At 50.7% G+C, this 27206-nt stretch overlaps 1 protein-coding gene across 1 annotated transcript; it reads left to right on the forward strand.

The window, feature by feature from the left end:
* Window positions 1–75: 75 nt before the first annotated feature.
* On the forward strand, window positions 76–18365 carry RPH3AL (rabphilin 3A like (without C2 domains); the record flags this gene model as incomplete). Its single annotated transcript, XM_079545316.1, has 9 exons — window positions 76–152; window positions 953–1096; window positions 2037–2166; window positions 5134–5220; window positions 11177–11351; window positions 15883–15990; window positions 16154–16285; window positions 17204–17333; window positions 18275–18365. The coding sequence occupies 9 exons, from the start codon at window positions 76–78 to the stop codon at window positions 18363–18365; spliced, it is 1074 nt and encodes a 357-aa protein (XP_079401442.1).
* Window positions 18366–27206: the final 8841 nt, after the last annotated feature.

The raw sequence follows: 27206 nt of genomic DNA on the forward strand, positions 1-27206 counted from the left end.
GCCAGCGGGTCGCCTCCAGGACATCGCTTTGGGACGGCTGTGCCTCACGGTGCTTTGTCTCCTTCCAGGTGTGCCATGGCCGACACGATTTTTGGCAGTGGGACGGGCCCCTGGGTGTGCCCCAATGACCGGCAGCTGGCTCTGCGTGCCAAGTGAGTCCCAACTGGCTGAAGGGAAGAGCAGCACCTCTGCAGCTGTATACATACACCCTCTGTAGAGCTGGTAGCAGCCCCCAGTGCTCCTTTGTTTTAGGATCTTGTCACTCGGTCTTATTTTCCCCTGAAGTTAAATGACTGCGTAACCTAAAGATGAAGGGATGGAGATGAGTCAAGTGCCAGAATTGCATTTCTTACTCAGATGCTTTGCTTCTCTGGCGCTGCTACTGCTCCTGGCTGAGCACTGGGGTCAGCTGCTGGAAAATTATGGGTCATTCCATGGCTGTCTGAGTGCTTCTGCCTCCACCTCAGTGCCTCATTACAGCATCCAGGCCTGGTAGTGCCCTGCGTTCTGCCAGCAGCCCTGACTTCAGCCAGTGACCTCTAAACTCCTACTAAACGGTAATTAATTGAGCTGTGAAAGCTCCGAGTGAGCCAAGGAGAAATGTCAGCTTTGTACATAGGCATGGAGGGAAGTTCCTAAAGGCTTCAGGCGCTGGAAGGAAGACAGTGCAGGTAGTCCTTGTGCGCTGCAGTCTGCTGAGGGCTTCTGTGGTGCCTGGCATCAGTGCCCATCGCTGCAAAGACAGGTTGGGTGTTAGGAAAATTTTTTGTCTGAAGGAGCAGTGCTGCAGTGGCACAGCTGCCCAGGGAAGGGGGAAGTCACCATCCTGGAGAATGTTTGACAACCGTGGAGATGTGGCACTGGGGGGATGTGGTCGGTGGGCATGACTTGGTATGGCAGGGCTTGGGTTTTGCTTTCACAGCTCAGTTTCTCTGTCTGTCCCTCCCCACAGGCTCCAGACAGGCTGGTCAGTGCACACGTTCCAGACAGAGAAGCAGAGGAAGATGCAGGCTCTGAGCCCGCAGGAGCTTGAGGTCATTCTGGAAGTCATCCGCAAGGCAGAGAAGCTGGACGTTGTGGAGCAGCAGCGCATCGGGTACCTTTGCTTGTTCCTTCCCTATGGGAACAGTACAGGCAGAGGTGCAGCTCTCCCAGTGTCTGAGCTCAGCCTCCAGCCCTTACAGCATCCCTTCAGCTCATTTTCCCCCTGCCACGTTGCTTGTTTGGAGGCAACAAACACTGGGAAGGTTGGAAGATGGTTTCCCATGTCTTCCTGGAGCTTTGGGGCTTGCTGTGGTTGCAGCCACTGAATGCAGCCTGTGATAAGGCAGCTGCTGAGGCAGTGGCCGTGGAATGGGCTCAGGGAAATGCAGAGCTGTGCAGCTGCATCACTGCTGGTGGACAGCACGGCTCCATCCCTGGCAGCACACTCGGGTTTTCCCTTGCCTACAGCAGCAGCCCTGTGGGATTTTGCCTGGAGCAGTGAATGGGTTTGTGTTCTACTTGGCTGAGTTCTCTGGAAGGGTTTGTTAGCTTGAACTATTTCATTTACTGGCACCTTTTCCCTTTTTGCTGCTGCAGATTTCTATTTGCTCTCAGTCCTGCTGGAGATCTGGCCTCAGCTGGGTCTGCAGTCAGCCCAAAGCAGGGAGACTAAAAGCCAGCTCATGGAATCACAGAATCATTCAGACTGGGAAAGACCTCTCAGATGCCCAAATCCAACCCCACCGTGCCCCCTGACCACCTCCCTCAGTGCCACATCCCCACAGTTCCTGAACACCTCCAGGGATGGGCTCTCCCCCACCCCCCTGAGCAGCTGTGCCACTGCAGCACCACTCTTCCAAAAGCAAAATACTTCCTAATAACAAGCCTGAGGAAATGCTTGAGTACAGAGGCTGAAGAGAAAGCACATTCAGTCCCAGCAAAAGGCCCGAAATCCCACAAGGAGGCTGAGTGGGGTAACACACCCGCAGGTTCTTGGCATGCCTTCTTCCTGTAGATCTGGAATCACCTCCACTTGGCTTTGTTCCCTGCAGGCGCCTGGTGGAGCGGCTGGAGAACATGAGGAAGAACGCGATGGGCAACGGCCTGTCGCAGTGCTTGCTGTGCAGTGAGCTGCTGGGGCTGCTGGGGAGCACGTCAGTTTTCTGCCAGGATTGCAAAAAGGTGGGTTTGCTCACCAGGGGATCCTGCCTGGAGCCAGCAGGGCTCTGTGAAAGTGGCGAGATGGATCGCTCTGTGGGGTCTTCTTAGTCCTGCATAACTGGGTCGGTGCTGTCAAGCTGTTTTCTCTGCTTACCTCATTGCTCACGATCCTGGAGTGCCTGGCCTGTGAAAGGTGGGGATGTGGCACATAGGGACGTGGTTAGTGGGCATGGTGGGGATCTGAGAAGTCTTTTTCAACCTTCGTGATTCTATGATTGATGTTCTAAACTAGTGTGAAGTTCCTGACCCTGACACACGAATTGCCCTGTGTGTTGGTGGTGGGGTGTGTTGGTGGGAAGGCTGTACAGATGCTGGAGTATCAGCATGCTGTGTTCCCCACACCCTGCGCTGCAGCCTGGGATCCCAGGCAGGCAGGGGTTAAGCCTCACTGCTGTGGAGATGATGATCTCCAAGGCAACCACCTGATCCTCCCTCTGCTGGGAGGCTGCTTCTCCAGCACTTGAAGGCCATCTTTGCCAGGGGAGATGTCTCTGTAAGTGGCTTTGCCTCAGTGTGGTGAGGGTCCCCGTGGGTGGATGGAAGGGTCCCTGGGGAACTATAGCTAGGGGGACTCTCACTTAAGCCACTCACCCCATCACTGAGACGTCCTGTGGATGCTCTGAGTGTATCTTGTTCCTGTGCCATGCACTAGCATGTGTTGGGAGCTCCACGTTGGGCAGCTGTGATGGAGAAGCTCCTGCGAGGTGCCAGCATCACTCCATCCGTGCTGCTGTGAGCACTGCTGCCTTTGCTGGACTGAGTCTGCTGGCTCCTGCTCTCAGAAGTGGCTGAGGCTGGGGTTATGCACAGGGTCACACTTAAGGCAGTGGCAAACGCCCAGTTCTGAACCCCTGGGTCCTCAGCTGGGAGGAAAGCAGATCTTATAGGAAGGGCTGGGAAAGGAAGCAGCAGGAAGGTACAGAGGTGCAAAGGGTCTGGCATAAAGGGGAGCTTCAGGACAGCTCTTGGAGAGGAGCGTGGGCTCTGTGCAGACGTGCCTGGGGAGAATAAAGGGTTGCTGGGCAGACAGGAGGCGGCTGGCTGCTTCCTGCTTTTCAAGCATGCAGAATAACAGGATGTGCCGTATTCCTGCCTCCTTCCCCTGGCCGTTCTGCTCTCACCTGAAGCCAGCTAGGTCATGTTGCTGCAGCGCTTGCTAACCTCTGCCCTGCGAGCCCCATGCACTGATGCATGGAGGCAAAAGCTGCGGGGTGCCCTGGGCTCGTCCCCTTTCTGTTTTGGTGTCAGCCCAAGCAGTCCACCCTTCAGCAGAGCACGCAGAGTGGGCTGGTACTTAAAGCTCATCCCAGCCCAGCAGTATCCATCACTGATGCAGTTTTAGCATTATAAGCTATGGATTTTATAAGTTGGTATTTTTCTTGCTAGCTTTGCTCTCTTACCATCTCACTGGAAAGTCATTGCAGCCCATTTAGCCCAATGACAGGGACTGCTGTAATGATACATCTGAGATGCAGCAGAGGACTTATCTTCCACGAATCCCTTCTGCTGAATAGGGGCTCTATAGCTCTTGTTGCCTGATGATTTTCTAAGTGCCACTTCCTGCTTCTGCATTTATAGGTCAAAATGAAGAATGATTTTAATATTGTTTTTTTATTACCTTGGGAATAAATGCATTATGGCAAGAAAAAGATGTTTGCTAACACAGACGTGTTAGCATTAGCAGTAGTTAGAGCATAATGTGCAGTTTACCATGCAGAGGGTATCAGGTCCACATATAAAAGGAGAAGAAAGTGCTTTATCTTGTGTTTAATTAGGAATAAGGCTGTATTTACTGCCCTTGGTTTTTATGTCTTCTGAGGCTGTGGGTGACACTCAGTTTTCCAGCTAGGCTGCGAGGAAGGGAGGAGGAGAGCCCTCTTTTCGTGCTGGAGGTTTCAATATTTATGGCTGGGAATAAAAGCACTTGGAAGCTCCCGCTAGAGGGAGCGTTTGAATGTCCTATAGGTGCAGGGATCGGGATCTGTGAGGGTGTATTTATGGCTGAGGCGCTCCCCAGATTTTGTTTTGAAAAGGGGAGAATTTGGGGTAGTTGTGAAGGTGATCGTTGCAGTACCACTTGCTGCCTGCGCTTGTTGGCTTGGGCAGCACCACGTTGAATATCTATGCACCAAAGCACTTAGGCTGCTCTTTATTCCTCTGCCCTTCCTAAAGCACCACAGGCATTGACTCTCTAAGCCAGGCTTTGCTTTCCAGGCTGCGAGCAGCTTTTGCTCTGCGAGGATCAAAGAATTCATCCCATTTCTCTCCCCACTGCAAGCCAAGCCTGATAACATCCGCTTCATTAGATGATATGAAGTGATTGGGGCTGTAAATGGCTCATAATGCTGGTGGAGATGTGAAAGTTCCCTCGTGCAGCAATAAGCTGCCATGTGCTGCTATCAAGCATTCTGCTCAGGCAACGTGTGTCCGTGCCCGCTGCCTTGGCAGCCACAAATCAATACTGCCAAGCTGCTGAAAGCAAGGGAAGCCGGGGGTTTCAGGCTGTGTGTAGGGAAGGGAAGAGAGGATTTATGGTTTTGCACAAACTTGTGCTCGTTTTTGTGCTTGGTTGCAGCTGCTTTCCTCACCACGGCGATTGGGTTTTAGGATTTGGAGGAATAAAAAAGAAAAGGCCCTGGGAGTGTCTGTAGGTTGCGAGGATTGATTTGTGCTGTCCGACTCTCTTCTCACCCGCAGCCAAGGGCTGTGCTGTAGGTTTGCCTTTGTCAAGGACCCCTATAGATCTGAAGCATCTTTTTGGATGCGTTTATCCAGGATGAATAAGAGAGCTGTGCCATTTTATTTACTTTAAGGAATGTATTAGAGCAGGTCTGGTGGGGCAGGTGCTTCTCAGCCTTCCTCTGCTGAGGGCTGTATGGATGTGGGGTGTTGCTTACACCACCTTTTTTTTTCCCCTCCTTCTTTCAGAAAGTTTGCACCAAATGTGGCATCGAAACCTTTGGAGCCCAGAAACGTCCCCTTTGGCTGTGCAAGATCTGCAGTGAACAAAGAGAGGTAAAATGCAGCATTGTGCTGAGAGAGCGTGGGGCTGCACTGGGATGGAGGCTTGGATGGGGTCTTTGGGCTCAGGCCATGCACAGGGTGGTGACAGTTTGTGATGGGGTATGGGGAATAAATGCACTGTCCCTGCCCTGTGTGGTGTTTCCCTACTGTGGTTATAAAGAGGCTGTTGCCTTCTGCTGCCACGCTGTTTTCTTCTGGCTCCATGCAAATAAACCTGGCTAACGTTGGTTCTTTAATACATCTGCAAAATATTTGTCCCTCTAAAAATAACTCAATTGCAGCTTTCAGCTCAGTTTCCCCCCCAAACCCGCCTGTAAAATCCTATCGCCACCCTGTGAGACTTCTAATGCAGGTCTCTGCATTTCTGTATCCTTCATCCTTGACTTTACACAGCCATAAGTAATGGCCTGCTTCATCCTCCTCTGCCAGCCAGCCCCAGGGCTCGCTGCTCTGCGGTGGAGCTGCTGAATTTGGTGATGACAGAAGGATTTACCCCTCGTGGTCCTCCAGCATCCACCCAGTGCAGCTATTCCTGAAACCCGTCCGTCAGTTTCTGAAGTGCAGTGAGATCATTTCTGCAGGTGTTTGAGGCAGAGAATGTCTCTGTAGGAGTTGTGGGAGCGTAGCAGAGCTCAGGTTTTAAACAGGAGGAGATGATCTGTGTGGGAGCACCCGGAAAGCTGCTGTGCAGGTAGGATGAGGGCTGTGCCTACCTTTGGTTGCTGGGTGGCAGCGTGGCTGGGGCAAACAGAGGGCATCCTGCTCCCTGGGTGCTGCTAATTGCTTAATGAACTGACTCATCCAGATGTTGTGTAATCCAGATGGCCATTCTGAAGTGTGGCAGGTCAGGGCAGTGTTGTGCTGGGAGATGGGTATGGAACTGAAAATTACTTCATTTCTTCTTTTCGTATTTTTTTCCTCACTCCCCAATGTATAATTGCTTTTTTCTTCTTCTTCTTCTTCTCTTCTTTGTTCCACTTTTCTTATAAAAATAATGAGCAGCCACAGACAGAGAAGAACATTATCCAGTGCTATGTGCGGCCGTGTCAGGGTATGGTAACCCTCAGAGATACGGCCAGAGCACTTCTGTAATGAAAATGGATGGAACTTTCCCCCTGAGACAGCCTCAAACATACCCACATCTTACCTCACAGCCCTCAGCTTCGTCTGTCTTTTTCTGATTGCTTCAAAGGTCAGGTCAGGTCTGTCTCCTTCCCTCTTTGCAGTGGCCTGACTGTTCCATGAAGCCATTTTGGGTGCCATGATAGGACAGAGTCCATGCAGAATATCTGTTGTGTTCACCACAGTTTCCTTGTCTCTGTCTGTTGCTGTGATCTGGGTCTGCCTTGTGTTGCCATCTGCTCTGGACCAAACCCATTTGGCTACACTTGTCACTGAAGTTTATATTTGCCATCAACGAGTGCAGATGGACGCCTGCTTTTTTGGGATCACGGAGTCTTGTTTCTGTCTGGCCTTTGAATCTGTTTTGTGGTGAGGGGATATTGGCCCAGTTTTGTGTCCTGGGATCCAGACAGGAGGCCACAAAAACACCTGGGGTCGTGTGATGCATTAGCAAGCCACTGTCACCTTTCTGAGGTAGGTGATCCCACCACTTGGACTGCAGCTGTCTCTTTAGCCCCTGCCATGCACCGAGGGAGCAGGTTATGGCCCTTCCTCCTTCCCTCCCTCTGCATTGCTTTGCCTTTCTTGGCTTTGCACCTTGCACTGCCTTTCTGGAGACCAAATGTGGGGAGCTGATCCCCTGGAACAAGTCAGAATGTGAAGGCAAGGTGGTGGTGTTGGATGTTCACATACATTAGCTAACAGCCAAAGCGTGCAGCTCTCATCCCTCCATCTTGTTGTTATTTATCCCTGTAGGCTTGGCTGAAGCTAGTGAAAATGTAGTGACATGGTAATTTTCTTCGCTCCTTCGTTGTGCGGACAAAATCTGTGCTGGTTTCAGTTGTGATTAAACCATCAGTGTGTGACCTGGGTCAAACAAAGACCAATGTAACAGGCAGTTGTTTACATCGGTTTTTCAGTGGGAGTCAAGTGCTCGATGCCCACAGATCCCGTTGGGAATCTCAGCCTCAGCAGCTCCAAAGTGTTCTTTGCTGGTTTGTTTCCTTGGAAAGCTCCACTGGGAAGGCTGTGCTGCATAGCAGTGAGAGCTAAGTTGCTCCGACAGTTTGATTTCTGGAGAGTGGAGGTGATGAATGGATTCTGCCTGCTGCCTGCATCCCAGTCATCCAGAAGCAAAACGTTGCACTGGGTAGCACTGGAGCTGCCCGGTGTGATGTGTGCTTGCACAGGGAAAGCACTGCACTGTCACCATGCTGGGACCTGGCAGAGCCTGCTGGCAAAGGGAACATCCCCAGGGGCAGCAGACACTTCTAAATAAGGCACAGCTAAGCCAGGAGCAGCCTACTGGAGAGAAGAGACCGCTTGTCCCACTGCCTGCAGAAACATCCATTGAAAAAACACTTTTGTTCTTCCAGGGCATTTTCCTTTGCGACATCCTCCGAGTGTGGCAGAGCTATCACTGCCATGGATTGTGTTTTATTGCTCAAGAAGCAAACTCCATCCATTTTGTGTTTGCTTTCAAAGGGGCAGGACCTTCCTTCTTCCCTATGTGCTGCATCGCCTTTCTTGGCTTTGCACCTTTCTCTGCCTAGCTGGAGACTGACTGCGGAGGGTCAGGCATGCATTGTTTGCTGCATGTTTTGCCTGATAGCAGCAGGCTGTGCACAGCACCTCACTGAACCACCGCTTCATGTACGGGCTTTTTTCATATCCATAATTAGCGATGCTATCATCGTAATTAAAACCCTCTTGGAAGCATTCGTACACATTTACATTTGAATTGACACATCCAAAATTGTAGTGATAATGAAAACAGTTTAAGTAGGGTGGGGGGAGATGGCTTTTTTTAAACCCCATCAAATATGAAGGAACGTGTCAGCTCTCGGGACCTGCTAAAGTTTTAATTTGCCCCTCTGCTTCATTTTCCCTTTAATTTCTTCTCCTTTGCTAAATGACATTTTCATGGCTGGCTGCATCTCTGGGTTTATCAAAATAAACCATGCAGAGGAAAGGAAGATTGCTGTGCTGGAACAAGCAGCCATCTCCTCCCCTTTTGCCCCCAGGGTTTCCCTTTTCCCTTGTACACTTTGAACATCATAAAGCAACATAGCCCAGGGTTATTCCTGCCTGGTATGGCCAAACAAACCTCCTGATGGAGAGGAGTGTTTATTTCGGGTGGCTCTGGGTGGAATGGATGTGCACCTGCTCGCAATTCAGAGGACTCATCAGTAGCCTGCCGTGTTATTTTGGGGGGCGGCAGCAAGTGGGTCGACTCGAAATAGTGTCCTTAGAACAGAGCCACAGGGGAAAAAACCAGAGTGTGATGGAGAGAGGAATGATAAATGGCTGGAGGACGGCAGGCACTGCTGCTGGAGGAGCGTTGGGGTCGGAGGTGAAACGCGTTCTGCTATTCCAGAAACAAAACCCCAAACAATTTCACCGCCTTTTAATTTTCTTCATCCTCAAGTGCCGAATGTGGGAGTTGACAACAGATTGCTGTAAATAATGTAATTGGAAAGCTCTGTGTTATGGAAAGGCAGATGAATGCAAATAGCGAGGCTGAGGAGCGTGCTCTCTTTCTCCCTGCCAGCGGTTTGCTGCGTTTTGGAGCTGTGGCAGCGGGGTGGGTGGGATGTGCTGCGTGAGGGCAATGGCAACCGTGTCCTCCTGGGTTGCAGGTGTGCTTTGTTCTGCTGAGAGAGCCCACAGGAACTCACAGCAGCGGCTTCCCTCTTGCATGGGGACTGCAGAGCTGGGGGTGTTGTCTGTGGGCACGGCGAGGTTGGGTTGGTGGTTGGACTGGGTGATTGTAGAGGTTTTTTCCAGCCTTAACGATTCTGTTGGTCTATGGCAACCCGAAGGCTGAGCCTGGTTGGGGGCTTGTTCAGTACCCGTGTTTTCAGAGGAAGGGGAAAGCAGAGTTCTGCAGAGCCCTGAGCGGGGTGTCAGCAGGACCTGGTGATTTTCCATTTGCAGGCTGTGCTGAGAGTGCTGGATAAAGTGTGCATCTGCTGCTGACTGCCAGCATGCAGCCTCATCCTGTGGCTGTGCTGGTGGATTGGTGCAGCTGTGATGGGGGTGTTGTTGGGGTCACAAAATGTGTTGAGCTCTCCAGTCTTGTCATGGCTGTTGAATTGTTCAAAGTAATGCAGAGAGGATCTCTGGCTCAAGCAATTCCTCTTCCCCACGCTTTGCTTTTGGGTGGATGAGTCGTCGGGGGAGGCAGAAGGACAGCAGCCTGAAGGCAGTCAATACTTAGCATGGATTTCTGTTGTGCTTGGCTGGGAAGCAGCAGGATTGCTCCTGAACCACTGCAGGGAAGATCCTCTGTGCTCCAGGCTTCTGCGTCCTGGGTTGGGATGGCACTGATGCACATCTTTGTTCTGTCAAGGGCTTATGAGAGCAAAACTCTTCTCCTTGCAAAGAGCAAACCTGCTAATAAACAGGACTCCAAAGCACTGTTATAGATGTATTAATTTAAAATCAAGTAGGAGCTTTGCTGTTGGGCCACTCTGGCAATCAATGAAACGAGCATCACGAGCAGTCAGTGGCATCGATTCGTTGTGATGGATGCAGGCTGAACCCAACCTGCGTGCCCAAGTGCAGAACAGCACTGGAACCGTGTGTTGTTGTGGGGGGGTTGTGCTGGAAACCTGCAGGGAGCAATGTGCTGAGTTATTGCAGGGGAGATCATCTCCCTAAAGCTGCAGCTATTTTAGAACTGAGCTCAAAACAACTTCAGTACTGCTGTAATGAGAGCGAAGTATTGGAAGTGAATGCTCAGAATCGATGTGGTATTACTGGATGAGAGCTGGGTGTTTTGTATCACTGAACTCTTTCTCTAGCTGGGCTCGCTTTGTGGGGGTAATGGGAGAACCTGGAGGTGACCAACCTTTCCTTACCGCAGTCCTCGCTGTGTCTGATTGGTTTTATGTTCTGCTGAAATTGTAGTTCGCCTGGAGATAATAGGTCTCTCCAGTGCTTCAAATTAAATTACAGATGTTGCAAGGTCTGTTCGAATAACAACTGTCAAGAAAGGCTGCTTCCTCCCCAGCATTGCCCTGCAGGGACCGCGCATCTTCCTGCAGCACCGCGCTGCTCCGTGTGCGCGTCGCTTTCACCTGGGTTTCACGACCCCGACCATTCCAGCTCTCTGTGCTGATGGCTCTGCAGGAGGAACCAGGCAATCTGCTGAGTGATCTCCTCCCATCAGTGAGACGGTGATGGCAGTGCTCTGCTTTCTGTGCCTGTGCTGAAAGAGCTGTTGGTGAGCGCCAGGTGTTGTCGCTGCCCTCTGTTTTGATTAAGCCCTGTGGTTAAAATGCAAGCTGCAAACTTATTGCTGTAATTAGGGATATCTGCGTTTGTACCTGCTGCCATCGTGGTGATGCTACATATAAAATGCTTTGAGAACTTGAAGTAGAAACCTTTATGATCTCCTCTGCTCTGAACAGAAGTACAAGGCTTCTAACCCCTTGCATGAAATAGTAATATTAACTTCTTTTTGCCCTGGCTGCCTCATTAGCTTATTATTAGACTGCTGGAAGGCACAAAAGAATTACGTTTTTGGAGACCATTTCTCCTTGTCTGAGCTGCCATCTTCTCCCCTTCCTCTTGGCTGTCAGCAGGCTTTGTATTAAATAGACTTAATAAGAGCATTTTCATCATGAGCCACATGAAAACTCAGTTGAAGAGTAGAGGGCGTTCTTACAAGAAATATTACAGCTCAGCTCTCTCAGCTCACTTTCTGCTGCAGGATCAGACTATTTGAGTGTTCTTGTTCTGGGGGGTTTCAGGCACGCTCGTTAGTGCAGCACTTGTTCATCATGGCTTCAGGTCTTGGTTGTGTCTCTGTCTCCAACAGGTCTGGAAGAGGTCCGGCGCGTGGTTTTACAAAGGGCTGCCCAAGTACATCGCACCTCTGAAGAGCAGCAGCAGAGCTGGTGAGGTGCCCTCGCAGCCCTGGCAGAGCGAGGCTGCTGTGCTGGAGGCAGGGAGCGTGGCGACGGGTCGCTCCTTCACCTGGGCCAGGGGCAAAGGTTGGTCTTGCGCTCCTTGAGATCAGCCAAGAGTGGAGGCTTTGGGGAGGGGGCTGAGCTTTAGCAGCCGAGTTGTTCTCTACCACCGTGAGCTTTGGAAAAGCTGTTGATTAACTTAGCCCTGTGCAGGGCTGGGGCCGGAGCACTGACAAGCCTGAAGATTTATCAGCTCCAGCACTCCCATCCTTGTTCTTTGAGGTAGACCTTGATTGAAGTAGACCGATGTATCACATGTGGCATCTTGGATCGCTGCCCTATCGGATCCCATTCACAGCACTGCCTTGTAGGGCCTTTCCCCCCCCTCGCTTCCATCTGTCCGCCCTGTCATTGCTCATACACCCACTCCAGTGCTGTGCCTGGAGTCAGCTGGGGGGAAGCAGCATGGCATTGAGGAGCTGAGCATTCAGGGTCATTAGCACAGCGGTGGATGGATGCTGCCGAATTAAAGCTGCTGCCAGTCTGCTTTGATTTCTCTTCATTTCTTGCTGGTGTGCATTAACAGATCTGGCTGGCCTGTCTCCCCTTCTGTCTTTTGCTATTAGGCCCCTTCAATTGGAGAAGACCTCTCTGGTGTACCGGCTGCATACACTCTTCCACATCAAGCTAAATCTTATCAGTGTTGCAGGGGGAAATAACCTTTTAATAGACAGGGCTCCAGAGGATCAGGTTTACAAGGCTTTTCTGTAGGCTCCAGCTAGGAAAGCACTCCCCACCCGATTGTAACTTTTGTAATTAAAGGCAAATTAGATCAACAATAGATGGTTGTGCTTCCCTCCAGGAGACACTTGGAAGGGGCTGTCTTAGCAAATGAACTGATTGATGAGGCGTTCTCTGTGCACATGATGAAGAAAACACCACGGGTCAAAGATCTTGAGCCCAGACTTGTCCTGAGTTGTAGCTGAGCCTTGTTTTGGGGGAATGCCTTCCTGTACATGTTGGCAGGTGCAGGTGGGGACGACACAGCTGCCTTTGGTAAGGTTTGGTGTGAGTGTTGAGATGTCTTTCTTGCTGTGCTCCAAGTTTTGACTGGCTGCTGTTTTATGGGTGGGATAATACCGATTTATGGGTTTATTTTATGGTGTTTTCTTCCCTTGTTGCCCTTCTCTACTAGGCTTCCTGTCCTCTGGATGGCTTCCAGTGGATGTTGGTGGCTGTAATTCATCCCTGGGATATGCAAGCTGGGAGGTTGTACATATTACCTCTTCTTTGCACCTGCCAGCACTGGGACTTCTGCTCTTTGGCTGTGATGAGCAGGGCAAGCTTTCTTCTCCATGTGGATGTGATGTAGCAGGGTAACCAGCAATAGGAGGAGAAGTAATGGCCTTTATGTTGCACCAGGGAGGGTCAGGTTGGATATTAGGAGAAAGATTGGTGCTGCAATGGCACAGCTGCCCAGGGAGGTGTTGGGATCCCCATCTCTGGAGGTGTTCAGGAACCGTGGGGATGTGGCACTGAGGTCACTGTACATGGTGGGGTGGTTGGTGTTGGACCTGGGGATCTGAGGGGTCTTTTCCAATCTTAATGGTTATATGATGTCCACTGGCAAGCCCAGGAGAGGCGAGCAGTGATGTCCCTCCACATGCAGCCTTTCAGCAGGGGCAGGACAACACCTAAGTGCCTCTTTTTGGGGAAGGGAGCACTGAGAGGTTCAGGAACTCCCCACTGTGCCTGCTGCACAGGACTGAGGAACTGCAAGAATGTGCCTAATGGGAGCAGAGCCAGCCCACCAGGAAGAAGTTTTATTTTTATACACCCATTATTTCTCTCGCACTCGCTAACGCTGGGATTTGCCATTGCCTTGAGTTTTTCTGTAATAAACAAGCAGTTGCCATGGGAACCCTGCTATTAGTTAAGGCACAAATGTATTGTCGTGGGGAGAATAGCAGTAATATTTCTGGTGCTGGGGAGCAGCTCTGCTCCATGTGGTGGAATGTGGGTGGGATTCTGCACCGGGTCAGCGGGACGGGGAGCAGCCAGCAGCAGGGCTCCGAGCTCTGAGTTCTGCAGGAGGATGGGAAGCAACTGCATGGAAATAGGAAAATAAGGCAGCATGATCCCTAAGCCGTTGCACTGCTTGGCACGAGGACTGCGTGCAGCCACGCTCATGCCAGATGCATGCATTTAACCCAAGAGCTGAACCCCAGCTTAGTGCTCCCTTCACTGGGTGCTGCCTTCCCAGCCCAGCTGTCCCCATTGCTCCCTGTGCTGCTGGAGGCTGAGCTGTGCAATGGAGGGAGTTGTTCCACGAGTGACCCGGCCCTGTGGGGATATTGCTTTTGCTGCAAGCTGTATTTTGGCTTTTTTAGGATTTTTTTATTATTATTATTATTTTTATGAGCTTTTTTTCCCATCAGCTGGAGATGGAGAGGAATAAATCTGTTATGTTTTCTATAAGTACAGCCGCCCAACGAGTCTTACTGATATATCAGCAACTGCTGCAAGAGCAGATTTACGACTTCTGGGTTCTGGGAAGTGCCAGTAGAAGGTCTGGGAGCTTTGGGAGAAAAATTACCTTAAAGGGAAGCACCAGTGCAGTGGGTAAAACACATTTCTATTGGCAGCAAGGGAAATGAGAGCAGGCAGGGCTGCCCCTGTGATGCAGGTTCCTCCTTGTCATTAATATCTTTCTCCTCTTGTGCTGGATGGCTCTGAACTGCTGAGTGGCAGAAGGGTAGGCAGCTAAAGTCACCTCCATTGATTCACTGGGGCCTTCTCTAAATAAATCCTGACTTCCAGCATTTTTTAAAAGATTCACGGAGGAAGGAGCTGTTGGGAAGCGATGGGGGCAAAAAATAAAGAAGAGGATTGGAGTCGAGATCTATCTGGATGCCTACCTGTGTGACTTACTGTAGGGAGCCTGCTTTAGCAGGGGGGTTGGGGTGGGTGATCTCCAGAGGTCTCTTCCAACCCCTACAGTTCTGTGACTCTGTGAGTGCCAAGAGAATTGTGCAGTAGGACAATGGAATGGTTCTGGCAGCTGAGGTTTGGGTTTTGTAGCAGCAAGATAGGTGCACACTCACTGTCTGTGCCAGGGCTCTGCTAGTGTTGCTCTGGTGTGAAGTGTTTGGGGGCAGGAGGCCGTGCTGTGGGGTTGGCAGTAGGGCACCAGCAGCCTGTCCCCAGCACACAGCACCCCATGCACAGGGAGCTGCACAGCATCCATCACAGTTTGCAATAACGCTGGCAGCCGGCTTTAATATCCTCAGAGATGGTAGCTCTGGAAAAGGGCTGTTTTAAGTATTAATACATGTTGGGTTTTTTTTCTCTTTTATAAAATATTTTGTGTAGTACAGATTGCTGACTGAACGCAGGAGCGGAGGTGCTTGGCAGCAGTGTTGGACAGCTTGTGCAAGGGGAAGAATAGCAGCTCTCGTGCCCTGGGCTGTGGTAAAGGGTTTGCAGCTCAGCAGGCTGCATGCAGTGAGTTTAATGCTGATGAAGAGAGGTGAACTGACACCTCTACCCTTGCACCCACTGCCCTGCAGCAGTGTGAATCCAGGCTGTGCCAGTAACACAATGCAGGGGCAAAGTGGGTACCTCTATCCTCAGCCTCAGCACTTCTGTTCCGAGATCAGGCTGTTAGTAAAGTCTCTAAAAAGCTGCTGGGAAACACCTTTCTCATTTTGCACTGAGCAGCTGGCAACCCAGTTACCTGTAAGGAGGAGAGGTGCTCACATAACAGCGTGGAGAAGTGGAAGCAAGCTGCTGGTCTCGGGTTGTATCTGGTTAAATGAAGCTGTCAGCCTTTGTAGAAACTATGAACGGTGGGAAGCAGCAGGAATAGGGCTGGGATTCATGGAAACAGAGAGACCTTGGAATGGGAGGAGAGTCTCCTTGAGGAAGAGGAGATGCTGTTGCGTGGGGGGCATATGAGTAATGTAGCTCTGGGCAGTGTGCAGAGAGGGATGGGCTGATAAGGTTGGGTTCTTCGTGTCATCACTGTGGGGTTTTCTTGTTTGACGTGCTTTGTATTTACCTGGTGCCTTATAGATCTTGGAGCCTCTGCAGTGGTTCTGCAGCTTGGAGGAGCCCAGGGCTGGATCTGTAGCCTGAATTACCAACTGTCAATCCTCTTGCTGTGGAGCCAGGACCCTGCCTTCTACCCAGCCCAGCCTTTAGCATAGAATCATAGAGTTATTAAAGTTGGAACAGACCACTGAGACCAGGCTGCAAACTGCAGCAGGAAGCGACTCTCTGATGTCAGTGGGAGCAATGTGTGCTGCCTGTGATCCTGGATGGGACCAGGAGGGGAGCACTGGCAGTGTGTGCACCTGCTGCAGGTGCTGGCACTGCTAGGGTTTGTGCTGCTGAGCTGTAAATCATCTGGAAAAAATGTGCCTGGTGTTTGAGAGGAAGCACAAACAGCTGTGGAAGAACTGCAGGTAGTGCTGCTTTTAGCGAGGGAGATGTGATCAGCGAGTCAGCGTTTGTTCGTGTTTTATTTGGATCCATCTGGCACCCTCTTGGTAAGTGTTATGAACATTGTGAATAACTGTCTCTCTCCTCTCCTCCCCCTTCATCTTTCTCACAGTGGTTTCTAGCGACAGCGACTCAGAGCTCAGCTCTTCCAGCCAGGAGGACAGGCCCTCATCTGCAGGGTCAAAAGACTCTCCAGGAGGAAAGCAGCAAGCAGGACAGGGTGAGGAGTTAACGTTCCGTGTGGCTTTTGCCACTGGCTGCATGGGGCTGGCCCGTTATCACTCAGATAGCAGCAATGGGTTGGACTGCTTGTGGGTCCCTTAAGATCTGGCCCCATCTGCTTCTTTCCCTGCTAAAAACCCTCTCTCCATTGTGTCCCACAGTGCTTTCCAGGGAGCCTGGCCATCCTATGAAGGTGTCTGGGAGCCACAGCAGTGCAGGCAGCGGGCAGGGAGAGAGCTGCCATAGTGACCAGGCAGCAGATGGGCACGACAGCAGCGGCGGCAGAGGCCCAGGTAAGCAGAGCATCCCCTGTGGGGCTTGTCCCTGACTGGGGGCTGCTGTCCCTCTAAGCTGAGTCCTCTGCAAGGTGCACCTCTGTGGCCTGGCATCACCTCTCCGTGCTGTGCTGGTGGCAGGCACTGTCACGGCATTACAGCTCACTCCTTCCCTCCTCTTGTTGTGCAGAACCTATTCTACAACATGAGTAATGGCCCAGGGTTGGAGCTTCCTGCAGCCAGCCCAGGGAGCACTAGGAGCCTCGAGCTGTTCCCTGCAAGGAGCTCGCATCTGCACAGAGCTGAGTGCTACTGGAGCAGAGCACAAATCCAGCAGCTTTATGAGACTGAAGGAAATTCTTCCTAATGTTACATAGCTCTTAAAGCTGAGCATGGCTACTTGCAGAGCTCTGCAGTGAAGGGGGGAAAAAAAAATAAGACACCTTTCCCCCTCGCCAACCTTAGAACAATTAAGTGACTGCGAGAGCAGAGCTGCCATCACATTTGATCTGGAGCAGCTGAAAGAGATGCAAATGTGCTCTCTCTGCAGTTCCTGTTAATGTATTCCATAAACCCCTTAAGTTATCATTTAGCACTGCTCCCTCCAGTGCTCCTGCACCCTGTGAGCTGCCACTGCTTTGTTCTCAAGCCCTTCTTGTGCTGCACGTGTTGGGGTGTAAATTGGATTAGAGAGTGCAGGTTTATCCTTCAGTGCAATGTGGAGCTGTGGTTCCCCTCCCCACGCTGCCTGTGAGGAATAGCCTTCAACTGAAGGCAAATTTCAGAGATTTGCAGTCTCTTTAATTTTAGGGGGTTTTTTGTTGTTGTTTTTCTTGCAAAGCAATTCAGCTGAGTGGTGCTTCTGCTCCATCCGTCCTCTGGATTACAGTGCTGCCCCAGACTGGTGATTTATTTTTAAGCCCTTGCTGGCTTTAGGTTCCCATGGAGTGGTGGTCTGTGGACTGCGCTGTGCAACAGAGGGCTCTGTGTGGATGTACTGCTTCGTGGTGCTGTGCGGCTGTGCTGTGATGCAGGTGATGGCTGTTCTGGATGCTGTCTGTACAAGGTACAGCACTTTGGAGCTTTCCTGCTACTTAAGCTGGCTGCTGTCTGGCCATGACAGTGCAAACACTGTCTCATAGGCACAAAGTGCCTTTTTTTTCCTCAGGAAAAAAAGCCCTTTTATGCAAAGCTTGGCAGGAGGAGTCAGTGCTTTCCAGTGGGATCTCTCATTGCTGGCAGGAGGGAGCTAAAATGCCATGCAGCATGGATGTACGTTAAAAAACCTGGAAATTGTGATGATCACATGAGTCCAGTTAAAACAGTCCCTGAGGTGCAAAGGGCATCCTGCTGAGGAAAAGGTTAAACCAGCCAGAATATTGGTGGAGACCTTCATTATGGCTGGGGCTGTTTATGTCCCAGCTGCTGTAAAGAGGCTGCTCAGTTCAGGGTCTGCAGGTGGAGGTGCATCACACCTCGTGCCATGTGGCACCACAAGGATGTTAAAGGCAGATCTTGCTGTTGTTTTTTGGCTCTGAAACTTTGTAGCGCTAGCTGGGGAGCAGCTTTTGCTTTGTATTAGCACCTCAGGTGTTGCTCTGGCAGTGCTTTTCTTCTTCCTTCTCATTCTCACCTCTGCTTTCAAGCACAATGTGGCAGAACCATTCAGCACCCTTAAATCCGAGGCTGTGGGGAGTGATGCTGCAAGCACAGTCCTGAGCTCTTTGGGCCCAAAGGCCGAGACAGCAGTGTGCTCACACAGCCAACACGGCCAAGGGAAGACAAGGAGCTGTTAGGAAGAGTTCTGCAGGTTTCCAGCATGGTGCTCCAGCTCCGGCTGGGGTTTGGTGAGGCAGGTAATGAAGTCTGGGCTTTGTCATGGAGTGACTCATTGTCAGCGCTGCGCCGGGATTTAGGCAGCCTCAGCCCTTGAGTCAAACTTGGAGAAGAGAGCAGTGAGTTGAGGAGCTGCCAAGGGCTGGTTTTTGTTTTACTGCTTGTTTTCAGAAGCGTTGTTTTCTGGGTCCTGTTGTCTCTTCTCATGGTGAAGGTCCGATTCCTGCAGGTGAAGACCTCCGGAGGTGTCCTCCAACCTTAAGCGCTGTGCCTGCTCTGAGGCTCTTCTTCCTCTTTCTGTGGCTCCTGTCTTCCTTTCCATCGAGCACCATGGGTGGATGGATATAGGGGAGGTCGTGCACTGGTTTTGCAGCAGACTGTTATCATGAAGAGAAGGAAAATTGCAGATAAGAAATGCTTGTTCTCCCTTTTCCCCTTCCTTGCCCCTGCCTGGGTGGGGAGAGACTCCTTTTCCTTCAGCTGCACAGTTGAGGGGAGAAGAGCAAAAGCCTCCCTGTTCTTAATTACGACATTTTTATTAACGAAAGGGAAAATTAAACAGCATTAAACAAAGAAACCAGCCATATATTTTGATGGATTTCATTAGCCCACGGAGAGCTTTTAATGGAGATTACAGCTTTGGGTTGGGGCTTGGCTGCTGCAGGGAGCTGATTAAGAGCACAGGGCATTGGCTGCAGTTCTTCTTTGGTGGGTCCCCACTGCAGGGCACTTTCAGAGGGGTGGGTGAATCCCACGGGTGGTCACTGGGGCACTGAGATGGTCTGTGGGCAGGGTAAGATGAGGGAGTCTGGGCTGCAGGGCTGGAGAAAGGTGTTATTTGCACTTCCCCTCGATGTGGCAAAGCAGACACAAGACGAGCTTTTTAGTAGCACGCATCTGAGTGCAAATCATAGTCTCTCCATCTCTACTCCTGTGCCAACGTGTTGTTTAAATCATTAATACTTAAAGAGAGGTGCAGCAGCTGGCTGTTAAACAGAGCCAGAGCTGAGCACCAATGGCAGAACCGGATGGGCTCAGAGCAAAGAGGCAGCCAGGGTGCAGAGCCCTTCTCTCCATGCACCAAAGCTGCAGCTCGGGGTGCCATCCCCCTGCGTGGAGCTGGGAGCACAGCCCAGAGCCGGGCAGGGAGCACTGCTTCCAGCACTCGTCCTTTGGGGGAGATCTATGCTCCATCTTTCGGGAATCGATTAGGCTTAGGAAGGAGGTGGTGTCACTCCCCCTGTGTCTCAGTGCCTCCTTGGTTGGGGTTGGCATCGATTCTGGCTCATAAATATGCAAGCTGCTAACGCAGGAGATGGGCAGAGCTGCTCTACGTTATTGTGACAGGGAATTCTCAGGCCGTGTTTGAAGTTTGAAGCATTACCATCTTCTTTGCCTTTCCTTCTGTCTCTCGGATGTCTGGTTTGCTCCCTCAGGGATGATGAGGAGGTGACATTTCACTTCATTGAGTCTACTTCATTCCGTGCAGGGGAAAAAAAAAATCACAAAATTGTCCTCGCATTAATTAGGCTCTGAATGAGAGAGTAATTTCTGTAATGACTTTCTTGGTGGCAGTCTTTGGGGAGGTGGCTTTTGTTTTCCTGTGCTTGGCAAGAAAGTTGCTGCTATCTTTTCTCCCTTTAATTGCTCTGCCGCCCCATTTGTGCCCCCTTGTTGTGGGCTTGAGCCTTCCTGCTGCTAACGATGAGCTGCCCCTCTTCCACAAATGGAAAAAACGGAATTGTGCCTTCATGGCTGAGAAGCTCTGAGCTGTCTCTGCCTTCCCCTATCAGTGCTGCAGAGCACCAAATGATCCCGCTCTATTTATAAATAAAACATGTCTTCCAGGAGTGACAGAGCTGGGAAGTGATTCAGGGTTTCTGCTTTAGGTACAATGCGCTGCTAAATAGGAACCTCAGAAGAAGCCAATGCCCCCTCCCACGTTTTAAGGAATTAAAATGTTTTCATTTTCCAGCGGTGGAACCAAAACATTTCCATTGCTTGGAGCCTCGCCTTGAAGTCGGGTTCTCAAGCCTTTCTTCGCTTAAAAAAAATAAATTACTTTCACCATTTCTGTAATTCTTCACGGAGTTTTAAATTGAAGGCTTTTTCCTTGAAAATAGAGGAATGACAAAGACTCATTCTCTTGTCTCTTTCACTCAATATATCTGGAAAGAAGTCTGCAGCTGGAGATGAAGCTCCTGTTTTTGTGCCTCTCGCAGACAGTCCTGGTTGTCTCTCCTGGAACCAGCACAATTTGTGTCCTGTTCAACCCAGAAAAGGGTCCTTTGGGCCCCATGTAGAAAAGGGAACGGCCTCAAGTTGTGCCATGGGAGGTTCAGATTGAATGTTAGCAACAACTTCTCCAAAGAGCAGTGGGGCATTGGCACAGCTGCCTTGGGAGGTGGTGAGGTCCCATCCCTGGAGCTGTCAAGAACCATGGGGCTGTGACACTGAGGGCTGTGCTCAGTGGGCAAAGGTGGGGTGGGGTTGGACTTGGGGATCTGAGAGGTCTTTCCCAACCTGAATGATCCTGTTAGGCATGAGCCCTGCTGTCCTGTGCCCACCACCCTGCTCTGGCCCAGCTGGGGCAGGGCTGGCTCAGCGGGTGCTGTTTGGAAACCTCTGGGGCTGAGGTTTGAATTTCTGTCTGCCCTGAGTGATGTACCAGAACACCAGCTCCATCAGCACTGCGTTTTCTTTCTCCTCCTTTCCCAATTTGCCTGTCTTTTCTTTCTTTAATAAAGTTTAATGGGCCCTGACTGCTGACAGCGTGCAGAGTAATGATGCACAGACGTTCTCTTCATTATTATTTTTAGGAAGCTCTTAAAATGGCACCAAGGAACTAAAAGCAATCTCAGATAACTTTTATCAAATCTCTCCACTCCTTTTCACACAAAGAAGGGCAACAAAGCAGGTGAAGGGACTGGAACACGAGTGTGGGTGAGCTGTGATGCAGTGGCACAGCTGCCTAGGGAGGTGGGGTTGTCCCCATCCTGGAGAACCATGGGGATGTGGCACTGAGGACTGTGGTCGTTGTGCATGGTGCGTTGGGCTGGGGCTGGATATGGGAATCCCAGAGGTCTCTTCCAATCTGAGTGATTCTGCATAAACTTTCGCTTGTCTTTATTTTGAAGGTAAACGGCTCACCCACAGCAGAACCCACTGTTGACAGAGGTGAAGATGGAGCTGAGCTGCCTGAACCCAACTCTTGCCCTCTCCTGTAGGCCTCACTATGGACATTGCCTGGTGCCAATGGGGACTTCCATGAGGCCAGCCCTGCTTCTGGCTTGGCACGGTGAAGCTTGCAGTGAGCCCACTGGTCATCATGTCCTGCACTGTGGGCAATGCAGCAGGGCCAGGAGCAGTGCAAGCACTGCAGCTCTGGGTGGGAGAACCCCCCCCCCCAAACACCCACAGCTGGCTGCCCAAATCAGCTAAAAGCTTTCCAATTACTTTATCTCATTAAGCTCTGCAGATTCTCCTCCCACGTGCACACCTTGTAATCTCCTGCACAAACAGGGGCCTGCGTTGTGCCTTTTTCCTGGAAGTCTCCAGCATCTGGCTGTAGTGATGGTGTCACAGTGAGTCAGGCTGAGAGCTCTGCCCCAGTCCTGCTGCTTCCCTGGGACGGACAATTTCCCTCTGAGTCCTGGCTGATGAGAAAAATCAAATTACCTGACATTTCTAGAGCAATTAAATCTTTAAAGGCTTGAACAAAAGCTCACTCTCTGCAAGTAGGAGTCTGTGCATTTTTATGAAATGCTTTCAATCTGACCCGCGTCTTGCTGAAGATACGAAGGATTCCAAAAAGTTCCCTCTTCAGTCATGGATTTAAAAACAATTCATGCCTGTTAATGTCAACCTGTTCCCTTGGTTATTACTCTTTTGTTCAGTGTTCCTTTGCTGCTGGGCTCTTCGTGTGCATGTAGTGTATGCTCTTACAAATGGCTGCAGTATGAAGATAAATGAGATCGGGTGCTGGAATACTCTAACAGGAGATTGGAAATCAATCCTTGACTTTCTTTCTAAGTAAATATGGTCCAGCAGGGCACTCTTCCCCTACTGCTTTTCCAGCTCATGTTGCTGGGAAAGTCCTTCCAACTGTTCCTCCGTTATGCTTCTGCTCTTTGGTAAATGAAGGCAAAGCCTTTGGGTGACGCAGATTGCAGGAAGAGAAATGCCTGGACATAAGTTTCACAGCATTGGTGTTGAAGAGAGGAAGGGATGAGCTTGTTGTCCACTGAGGGATGCTCCAAGTGAAGTGGTTGTTAACCCTGGTCACCAAGCCCATTCTGCCATCCATAGGAAGACTGCGTGTGAGTTAAGGGAAGGATCCAGCCCAGGAGAACATGACCCGGCCTCATCCCACTGTAACTGAACACACTCAGACTGTGCACGTTGTTCCTGTTTTCAACTTCTCCTTTCCCTTTGTTGTATTCTGTAGCTCTGGTTGGAATATTATCCTAAAGCTGCACCAGTTGATGTCTTTTCACTTGGCTCAAAGAGGGCAAGAAGGGCTCAGTGCATGGTGCTCAGTCTACTCTGGCTGTGTTACTTTTATTGTTTTGTTGTTCTCCTCATCCCCCTCCCTTACAACTTTTATGTAGTGTTTTACTACTGGAAACAATAAAATTTTGGCTCTGGAACAACTGTTTACCATTCTTGAGACAGGAAAGCACTTTTCCCATTCCCAGGTTGCAGATGCTCTCCAAATCCTTCAGCCGGCTCCAGCGGGGAAAGAGAACAGCCCAGCCACAGAACAGTGGTTCACACAGCAGGAGTGTAATTGAATTCTGCATTGAAACTTGTCCTTTGTTGTATTGCCCCTCTTTGGTGCCTTGGCACAGGTCTGCTCCTCAGCCCCTCTGAGAGAAAGGCTTGCCATGTCATCACTGAGCATAAACCAGCTCTGGATGTCATCCTTGGCCTCCCAAAGCTTGTCACCCCGCAGCTCAAGGTAGCATTCTCTGCATTGCACAGCCCCTGCTCAATCTTCCCTTCCACCCTGCGTTCAGCTTCAAGGTTTCACACGGCTTTTCCATCTGTTTGGCTTTTCCTGTTCTAAAAACACCTCGATGGTTGCTGTTGGGGTTCTGCTGGGGAGCTGCCGTTAGTCCAAGGACGGACAACTCCCAGAACCCAGCATCTCTTGTGTCATCCTGTTCATGCTCTGCTTGCCATGAAAACAACCAGCATGTGAGAGAGTCAGCTGTGGGACCTCAGAGCCAAAAGCACTGGGTGCGAGCTGCCAAGTTTGGGTTTGCTTTGTGCAGCTACAGACTGAAGGGAAAGGGAACTCTTCCCTATGTAGGAGCTGTGCACCATGGTTCAGCACACCAGGGCACATAAACCCCACTGGTATTCAGATGGTATTTTTCATGAGTGCTATGCAAGAAGAGGTCTGGAAGCTGTCTGGAAGGGCTGATGCTGCAATCAGATAACAAGGCTTTCAGCAGGTGCAAGAAGCCAGGCAATGGCTAAGTATCTCGCAGGAGGCTCCTCTCTAGAGCTGTTGATTCGCATTCATCCCTGACCACGGGCTGATTAGCAGTATGTTCAGGTAGCACTGAGATGCTTGAGAGGCAGAAGATGATGATATTGCAGTGTACACCCACAGCAGCCCGGAGGTGGGAGCACGATGCGTGCTGCCTGCCAGCACCCAGGCAGCCCCACACCCAAACCCTCGCTCTACACTTTCACACTGCAGAAGAAATTCCTCTTACTGCCTACATAGCAGTGAACCAATAGATCCAGCCCAGCTGTGTGACACCAAGGCTCTGTGCTTTTGTTTGAAGGCACCCACCTTACATTTCTTTTCCTTCTCCCAGTCCCTGCCTGGCACTGAGAACTGTCTGTAAAACCTTGGCATGCAGCAGATAGGCAGCACCTCTGCCCCTTCCCACTCTTGTCCCTGGGCTGGAGCTTTGCTGCTGCTCAGAGCCACCTGGGTGCTGCCACAGCCTTCCTGTTAGGGCTGGCTGCAGCTCTGGGCAGTTCTCACTTCTCCTTGCATACAGTTACAGACTTCTGCCCCATCCTGCTGGAGCAACCTGTTCAACAGGAGCTGCTGCTGCCTCTGGGCTTGGTTTGCACCATGGTCATTCTCATGCTGCCTCAGAGGATGGAAAAAATAAACCAAGAAATGCAAACAAGGGCTGTAAATCTTTCTGGCTGCATCTGGGTGATAGCTGTTTAACTAGCATCACCAAACCACCTTGATGTAGTAAGTGCTAAGTAGGAAACTCACTATTTTTCCCATTTTGATAGCAGATGACTTGCGAGCTGTTCAGATTCCCACCTTGTGACTGTCTTTTTTCTGCACTCCCCATAATTGCTGTTTGCTATGCAAGGAATGAGCTGCTGGGCTCATCAAATGCCTCTGCACCAGGAGGAGCTGCCCCAGCCCTCTGGGTGTGCAGGAGCTGGGGGGGGCTACAAAGCTCTTTTAATATCCCAGGACCCCACTGTAGTCAATGTTGTCAGGACTGGTGCTGAGCACAGCAGCTTTCTATTCCCTCTTACACCGCTGTGCTGTGGCTTTGGGTTGTTACCCACGGGACAAATAAAAACACCTTTGAGAGGATTTGCGTTCTTATCTCACCCCTGCATATTGCAGAACAGGGATCTTTTTAACACTGATGAGGCCTTGAGTTATGGGATGCTTGGCCTCGACCTGCCGGGGCTCCCAGCACCGCATCCCACTGCTCCATGCTGACCTACCTCTGCAGGAGGCAGTGGGATTAGGATGACGGAGTGCTCTGAGAGGATAAACAATAATGATGCTACATCGGCGCCGCCCAAACAATGCCTCTCTCTTTCATGTTTTCTTTTTCTGCTCGTTTGCCATTCGAGCGTAATAAGATCAGCGCGGATAATTTGTGTATTCATACAGAGCATCATTTTCCCTCCTGTGCCTCACCAGCTGCACTGCAGTCGGAAAAGCAAATGCGCACTTGCTTTTGCATGGTTATGAATGGGTGCATCTGTTTCTCAAAGGCGGGGAGAGGAGGGTGAGAGGGCTGGAAAGGGAAGGCAGGAATCAGACGTAGCCCATCTCAGTGCCTCTGCGAATTGGGAAGCATACGGGACTCTGATTTTTGCAGCATGCTCCATGCCCCATATTGGTGTATTTGGTGCCAGTCCTGCTCTCACTGTGCTGCCTTGCATCCACTTCATGCACAGCTTTGGGAAGAGCTGGGCTCTGACCTCTTCAAGCACCAGCAGCTGTGTTCCCAGGTCCGTGTTCCCCAGGCTCTGCCCCAGGGTCCTTGCAGCACCCCCAATGCTGCAGGAGGAGAAGCAGGTTGTGAAGCAGCAGGCCTGATTTACTGAGTTTGCCTCCCTTCCCTGCTTTTTCTTTTCTGAGATGTCCACTGTAGAAGGCAGGGAGGGGAATGGGGTTAATTTGCTGCTGTTATCTGGTGCCTCCAGCTGGGAGCCACACTGACAGCCCCAGGCTGATCAAACACTCCGACGGTCAGCGTTCAGCGCCCCATCTACACAGCCATAAATCACATAGGTGCTATGCCCCACGTCCCAGCAGTGATGCATATGTGCATCCCCTCCTCCTGGTGCTGTGTTCTCATCTTCACTGCCCCTTTGAGCCAGAAATTTTGGTTTTCTTCCTCTCTCCCACTAAGACCAGGTCCATCTGACCTCTCAGACAGGTTTGTCTCCACTTCTCCTATAGAAGTCCATAATTTTCCAGGTACTGAGATTGCTTTGAGGTGAAGTACCATGCGTGCCAGCAAAAACGTGGGCTGCAAGTTCACTAAAGCCACATGGAGCTCCCAGCTGCCCTCCAGCCAGCGCTCTTGACATGTTTGTTTAAAGTCTTGAAACATCCCCCACTTTAATAGCTTGGGCTGTTAAAGCAGAGGGATGCTAACTGGCAGGCTTTGAAGGCTCAGAGGATGCTCAGAGCACGTGGGTGGGAGATGCTGTGGCTGAGGCCAAATCCCTCTGCTCTGTGCTGCAGCACCAGGGCTGTGCTTTCCTGCTGCAGGGATGCTCTGCAGCCCGACATGTTGGGGAGTGGGGTCCCTCCACCTCTGAGATGCTCAGAGCACAGCACTGCTTTCCCCTACAGGAATTGCATTTTCATGCCTTTTCTTTGCTTTTCAACTTCCTCTAATCAAGAAAAGAAGACATATTTGGTTTGGGTGAAGAGAGCCCAGTGACATCAGGCAGTAGGACTGGAGAAGCACTCCTGTCTACATGGCAGCATTGCTCCCTACAGCAGCCGAGCACTTCAGGCTGTGCTCACACATTTAATCCCAATAGCCTTCCATGTGAAGCTGCGTGCACCTCACAGGCTTGCAGATAAGTCCCTGTTATTTGCAAAGCATGCAGTGGTGTCCAGGCTACAAGTTGCATCTGAAAATGAACCAACCTGCTGCATCCAAGCTTTTTGCCCAGTTCTATCAGTGTTTGGAAGAACCCAGGAGGAATACAGTGGCAGCTTTGGGGTTCTATGACATTATGGAAATTACAGCAATACCAGCAGGGTGGCACAATCCTAAGCTACAGCAAATGAGAACAAGCAACAATGGAGCACCCATAGACAGAAAAGAAGAAAATCCACTTACCTTTGGAAGGTCTCTGGTAGACAGGGATCTCCAGCAAGATGCCCTCACCTCCACTGCCAGCCCTTAAATGAGGTCTGGGAAGGGGTGGATCCTGGCTTCACCCCTTCTGAATTGCAAACACCTGAGCTCCCCTAGGTTGGCCCTGCATTCTCACCAGGTGCTCAATTACTTCTTCCAGCCGTGACTTAGCATTTCTACTACAAGTGCATTAGAAAGCACTCAGGGATGCTCTGGAAATTAGGAATCAGGAATCGAGTAATCGAATCTCACTCCTCCCTTCCTATAAAATCAAATCATTGAATCAAAAGACACAGGGTAAGATCTCAGGAAGGGCTACCCACACATATGGGGCTGTGCTGGTCCTGTCCACAGCTGGGTGTTCTCCCATGATGTGATCAGAAGAGCTTCATTGGGATGCAAATGGATGTAAATTCATGTCAACATATGTCCTGGTGCAGGTAGCCTTGTACCCAAATTATTCAAATGTTCTAATCCAATAATGCTAATGGCAT

Source organism: Tetrao urogallus, assembly GCF_951394365.1.
Source record: "Tetrao urogallus genome assembly, chromosome: 20".
Taxonomy (NCBI): Eukaryota; Metazoa; Chordata; class Aves; order Galliformes; family Phasianidae; genus Tetrao; species Tetrao urogallus.